This window comes from Mandrillus leucophaeus, unplaced genomic scaffold (genome assembly GCF_000951045.1).
Source record: "Mandrillus leucophaeus isolate KB7577 unplaced genomic scaffold, Mleu.le_1.0 Scaffold232, whole genome shotgun sequence".
Taxonomy (NCBI): domain Eukaryota; kingdom Metazoa; phylum Chordata; class Mammalia; order Primates; family Cercopithecidae; genus Mandrillus; species Mandrillus leucophaeus.
Window position 1 is genome coordinate 2,965,114 of NW_012102388.1, and position 6,446 is coordinate 2,971,559.

Here is a 6,446-nt window from a genome sequence, read left to right on the forward strand (position 1 = left end):
CCCGGGAGGCGGAGCTTGCAGTGAGCTGAGATCCGGCCACTGCACTCCAGCCTGAGTGACAGAGCGAGACTCCATCTCAAAAAAAAAAAAAAAAAAAAAGAAGTAATTCCTGATTCCCTGCACTGACCTGAGGTACCATGAGAAACTTACTTAATCTTTTCACCCTCGGTTTTCCCATCTGTAAAATGGGAAGCCTCTCAGTGTCCGTTCTGTGGAGCTGTAAAGGCTGAGTAAGGGAGGCCTGTGGGCCGTGTGCCATAGGCCACTCTTAGTGTAAGTAGCTGTGGTTTTGGCTTTGTGTTTGGTATGTATAGATACTAGCTTTAAAATGTCTACTTGAGAGGCCGGACAAGGTGGATCACCTGAGGTCAGGAGTTCGAGACCAGCCTGGCCAACATGGTGAAACCCATCTCTACTAAAAATACAAAAAATTAGCTGGGCATGGTGGCGAGCTCCTGTAATGCCAGCTACTCGGGAGGCTGAGGCAGGAGAATCGTCTGAACCTGGGAGGCAGAGGTTGCAGTGAGCTGAGATTGTGCCTTTGCACTTCAGCCTGGGCGACAGAGTGAGACTCTGTCTCAAAAAAGCAAAAAATGTCCACTTGAGGCTGGGCACAGTTGCTCATGCTTGTAATCCCAGCACTTCGGGAGGCTCAGGCAGGAGGATTGCTTGAGGCCAGGAAGTCAAGACTGCAATAAGCTATGATTGCACCACTGCACTGCAGGCTGGGCAATACAGTGAAACCCTGTCTCAAAAAATATTAAGAAAATAAAATGTAAAATGAAATAAGCATCACTAGAAAGTGTTCCAGAAGCTTTCATCTTAATACTTGCATATTTTTCTAATTTGGGGAGATGGTTTGGAAATAATTGTTACTAAATCATTTCGTGATATGTTTTAGTCTAGCCTTGTTTTTTTTGTTTTGTTTTTTGAGACAGAATCTCACTCTGTCGCCCAGGCGGGTGCAGTGCAGTGGTGTGATCTCAGCCCACTGTAACCTCCGCCTCCCGGGTTCAAGTGATTCTCCTGTCTCAGCCTCCCAAGTAGCTGGGATTACAGGCACCCGCCACCGCACCCAGCTAATTTGTATATTTTTAGTAGAGACAGGATTTCACGATGTTGGCCAGGCTGGTCTTGAACTCCTAACCTTGTGATCCACCCACCTCGGCCTCCCAAAGTGCTGGGATTACAGGCATGACCCACTGTGCCCGGCCAGTTTTTCTTTTTTCTTATGGAAAATCTCAAACATGTACGAAAACAATATCATATAATGCCCACTCACACCCCACACATGTGCTCATCATCTGGCTTCAGCTGCCGGCCCTGCTCCTTATTATTTTGACGTTATAAAGTACTGCTGTCCCGGTATTAGTGTCTTGGTGTGTGCCCTGTCCCTTGAGGCAGTTGCTGATGAAAAGTGGTTATATTTCAGAGGGTCCGGGCTATCACATACTTGACTGTCTACTTCGTGTCACACCGGGTTTGAAGCCGTAAATTGCTAAAGCGGGAGGACCTCCCCCAGGGGCCAGCCAGGTAGCCCGCCGCGTGCCGCAGAGCATCACAAACATAAGTTGCAGCCCTTCCAGAAGCTTCCTTGTTTACCCAGAACCCACCTCCCTCTCAGTCACCTGGTTTGCGGTGCACTTAGCATCCCCTTCATTGTGGGTTACTTGAATATTCTTCATAAATAACAACTAATGGTTTTTTAAAATACTGTATCTTATTGCAACCAGTTAGCTCTTGTCAAGAGCCATTTATCACAGCATCTGAAAGAGAAAGGGACTCTGTTCATTGAGTGGTGGGGCAGGGAAGATGATTTTTTTTCTTCAGGGCCTCCATATTTCCCTTAAATTAAACTTTCTGGATATTCTAGGAGGAGGGATTGCTTCTAAATTTTTGTTACGCTGGGTTTGAAATTTTCTTACAGGTGTGGAAAATGGTCTAACATAATGCCTGTCACAAAGTAGGTAAAAATGTTTGCTGAATAAAGGCATGGATTCTGTAATTTTTGGTTTGTAAGAAAAGGCTATTTTGTATCATGGGGAATTTTTGAAAGAGACCTGTTTATAGTGGAGTCACATCATATGCCTCTTGAAGCAAATTTAGATATATGCTGAGCCGTGAGCTTTTTTTTTTTTTTTTTTTTTTTTAAAGAAAAATGAGGCCGGGCACAGTGGCTCATGCCTGTAATCCCAGCGCTTTGGGAGGCCGAGGCGGGTGGATCACAAGGCCAGGATATCAAGACCATCCTGGCTAACACGGTGAAACCCCATCTCTACTAAAAATACAAAAATTTAGCCGGGCGTGGTGGCGGGCGCCTGTAATCCCAGCTACTCGGGAGGCTGAGGCAGTAGAATCGCTTGAACCTGGGAGGTAGAGGTTGCAGTGAGCCAAGATCGTGCCAGTGCACTCCAGCCTGGGCAACAGAGCGAGACTCCATCTCAAAAAAAAAAGAGAGAGAAATGACAAGAATTGGCCATTTAAAATTGCAGGTGACTGCCCTGGCATCAGCAAGTGTGCCCTTGCCATGCAGTGCCCAGTCAGTGCCGTTCTCACAGCACAGTTCAGGGGCTTGCCCCAGCCCCGCGCCGTGCAGTGCACGTCTGTCCAGGTCTGCTCTGATGGCACGGCGTCCCCACCAGAGACCCTGTGTATGATGTGGCTCCATGCTGGTCATCCCCTTCCCAGCAGCCTGTGCTCAGGTGGGTAGCAGGGCCTGCAAAGATTTCCACTCTGTAACATGTATCATAATTCTCACCTTTCCTCAATAGCTTCCTTTGCTCCAATAAGCTTTGCAATCAAGGCCAAAGAAAATGATCTGCTTCCCCTGGAAAAAAATCGTGTTAAGCTAGATGATGACAGTGATGATGATGAAGAAAGCAAAGAAGGCCAAGAAAGTTCTAGTAGTGCTGCAAACACTAACCCAGCAGTTGCCCCACCCTGTGTAGTTGTTGAGGAGAAGAAGCCTCAACTTACCCAGGAGGAGCTAGAAGCAAAGCAAGGTTTGTTGATAGCTTTTAAACTTCTTGAAAGAAAGGAAATACATAAATATAAGATTTATCTGCTAAGCCAAAAAATCTCAAGGCTGCCAACTAGAATCTGAAGCCTTTGGAAATCAGACCCATTTGGGAGTTGTGTAACATGTCTGAGGTTTTGAAACATTCTCTGTTAAAGGAATGAGCTCTGCTCTTCACTGAACCTCAAATGCAGTGCCGTTGGCAGTTTGTTTGCGAAGAAACTGAGTTGGCCGTCTTAGCCCTCATGCGCCACAGTGGAATGCATTAATGGAGGCTCACTTTGCGCTTGACTGGCAGCCCCAGGGTAAAAGGCTCAGCCTTGCTTCCCAGCTCAGGAACCAAACTAGGAGATGCCCTTTCGTGAGGCTGCCTCCCAACAGAACCATTGGGCCCTTAAAGGTGGTGTGTACCCAGCTGGTTTTCGGGCTGCAGCTCATCTTCATGGGCCACAGCGTGGCCACCACACCCGCCCCAACACTGCCGGCAGCATGGGGACAGCATATAGTCTTCCCATCCTGACTCCAAAATAAATTCTATTCTGCATTAAAGCAGTCAAATAATGGTTGCTGCATTGTGGTTGTTATCTATTCTAACTGATTTTCTTAAATTGCTTTTCCTGTATACACACATTCAGATCAAGCAACATTTAAAAGAGGCCAATTTTCAGGCCGGGCGAGGTGGCTCATGCCTGTAATCCCAGCACTTTGGGAGGCTGAGGTGGGTGGATCACCTGAGGTCAGGAGTTAGAGACCAGCCTGGCCAACATGGTGAGACCCCGTCTCCACTAAAAAAACAAAATTAGCCAGGCATGGTGGCGCACGCCTATAATCCCAGCTACTTGGGAGGCTGAGGCAGGAGAATTGCTTGAACCCGGGAGGCAGAGGTTGCAATGAGCTGAGATCGCGCCATTGCACTCCAGCCTGGGCAGCAAGAGCAAAACTCTGTCTCAAAAAAAAAAAAAAAAAAAGGCCATTTTTCAACCACAATCCACCATCAAGAACTTCCATTGTGCTGTGATGTTCTCCCTAAGCAAACTTGTCCTCATGCCTGTACATCTGAATCTGTACTTCCTGTGTGTAAACTAACCAACTGTCGGATCATTTGGAATAAAACACTTGTCATAGAGTATCCATTGCCTGGTGTGAATATTTTGGATATATGTTGAGAGCCATTCTGAGGTTTTCATTATTCCAGCTTTCGTTAGTATAGAGTCTCATCAGCCTTCTAACTCTAAAAGTAAAATATCCAAAAAAGGGCACGTTATAAACTAATTCTTTCAAAATTTGGTTTGTCCGATGTATGTACCTATTCAGAAACTCTAACTGACTGCATCGTGTGACGCTTTTGCAACCTGTGAAAATTAAGGTCAGATAAAATACTGCTTGCTCTAAACTTCTCTTTTCTCTTTGTTTATTCCTCAAGCAAAGCAAAAGCTGGAAGATCGCCTCGCCGCTGCAGCCCGGGAAAAGCTGGCCCAGGCGTCCAAGGAGTCGAAAGAGAAACAGCTTCAAGCAGAACGTAAAAGGAAAGCGGCATTATTTTTACAGACCCTCAAAAATCCTCTGCCGGAAGCAGAAGCTGGGAAAATTGAGGAGAGTCCTTTCAGTGTTGAGGTACAGTAAAGAAATCCCACATTGGTATTTGCGGGGCTGCGTGGTACATAGAAGCAGGGAGGATGTGTCTCCCTCCAGCTGCCTGTCTCTGGCCTGAGTGAGGGATATGAGCCCCCAGCTCTTCCTTCCTACGTGGGTTGGCTTTTGCTTTATAGCTGTGAATCGAAGAATTTGACAAGAGTTTGCCCCGTAAGTGCACGTTCACATAAACAGCAAATACTGCCTGCGATTTCGGGGGAGCCTCTGCTTCATGGCTGCCCTTATGGGGCGGGCAGGAGGGCCTGGGGAGTCACTCCCATGGGTCCTGCTGGGGAAATGTGGTGGATACACTTTCCTGGAGCCCCGCCTCTGCAGCAGCACCAGTACTGAGCTCACACTTAGGGCAGAAATCCTTTTGCCACAGTCTGTATCAATGTCAACACTTTAATTAAAGAGAAAAAGGAAAAGGGAGTTAAGAGAACAGACTCCGGGAGTACATGGCTCCTTCCTCAGTGGTGTGAGCAGAGATATAGCCTTACATGGGGGTCATCACATGGCTGCCTTACAAGTCTCCTGCGCCAAGGGAAGGTGCTCAGAACAGAGGCCTTCAGTAGACACTGGCTCCTGTGCCAGGGGGATTGCTCACATGGGTGTCTGAGACCAGAGGCCTTCAGGAAACACTGATGCCTTCAGCAGCAGCAGTACCGTAATTAATCATATTCAGCAAAAACGCTGCTTTTTTTTTTTTTTTTAGTCACATCAATTTAGAATCTTTTAAGTTTAATTTTAGATTTTTTATAGCAGTTCTGTCTCTGAATTTTATTTTGTATTTAAACTACAAGAATATCCAGAAATTCTTTGGGGAGTTTAGGAGCATTTTGGAGACATAACTCTTTTAAAGTAAGAAAAATAATAGAGTAGGACACATCCTTTGAGGATTAAAGGAGGATTGTCTTTGTATCAATAAACTATGACAAAACTGGGCATTTTAGTAACTAGTCCTATAATTGTAGATGAATTAAAAGCTGACTTAACATTTGAACTATAATATTAGGATGGGTTTAGATCTACAATTAGACAATAGCTAAAAAGTTGTGGTTTTATGTTATTTCAAGAGCACTTAAAAAATCTTTTTATAAAATCTTTCTCAACCTAATCTCTCTCCTAAAAAAAATGAATGAACACAGGAACAGAAAATCAAACACCACATGTTCTCGCTTATAAGTGGTAGCTAAACATTGAGTGCACATGGACACAGAGAAGAGAACAGCAGACACGAGGGCCTCATTGAGTGGGGAGGGAGGGAGTGAGGAAGGTAAAGATGAAAAACCTCTCTATTAGCTACTGTGCTCACTGCCTGGGTGATGAAATAAATAAAAGTTGGAAAGAATAAAAAAGATAGTAACTCTGGGAATTTTACTTTTTGAAAAGTTTGCAAACCTTCAAAAAATTGGAAAGAATGGTAAGATGCCCCCAGTGCCCAGGCGATTGCATGCGCATGCTTACTCATCTATATGTGGGCACGCTGACCCATGCGTGCTCGCCCTCGCTGAGAGTCGTTTGCAGACATGGTGACCGCTCTACCCTGAATACCCATGAAGGGCCTTCCCCTGGGAAACACAGTGCCGCACGCAGATTGCCCACTGATGGTACATCACTTCCTCTGCAGGCCGCAGTCACATTGCTCCAAGTGGCCCCACATGTCTTTTGTAGCTCTTTTTTTCCCGTAGTATAGAATAAGCCGGCCGGGCGCGGTGGCTCAAGCCTGTAATCCCAGCACTTTGGGAGGCCGAGACGGGCGGATCACGAGGTCAGGAGATCGAGACCATCCTGGCTA

General features: G+C 46.0%; 1 protein-coding gene across 1 annotated transcript in view; it reads left to right on the forward strand.

Moving 5' to 3' along the window:
* Positions 1-6,446, forward strand: part of SFSWAP (splicing factor, suppressor of white-apricot family) — a 94,965-nt gene that overhangs the window by 56,114 nt on the left and 32,405 nt on the right. Inside the window, exons 12-13 of the mRNA XM_011981955.1 lie at positions 2,772-3,002; positions 4,440-4,630. Of these exons, the coding sequence (XP_011837345.1) occupies positions 2,772-3,002; positions 4,440-4,630 (422 nt within the window). The remainder of the gene's footprint in view (positions 1-2,771; positions 3,003-4,439; positions 4,631-6,446) is intronic.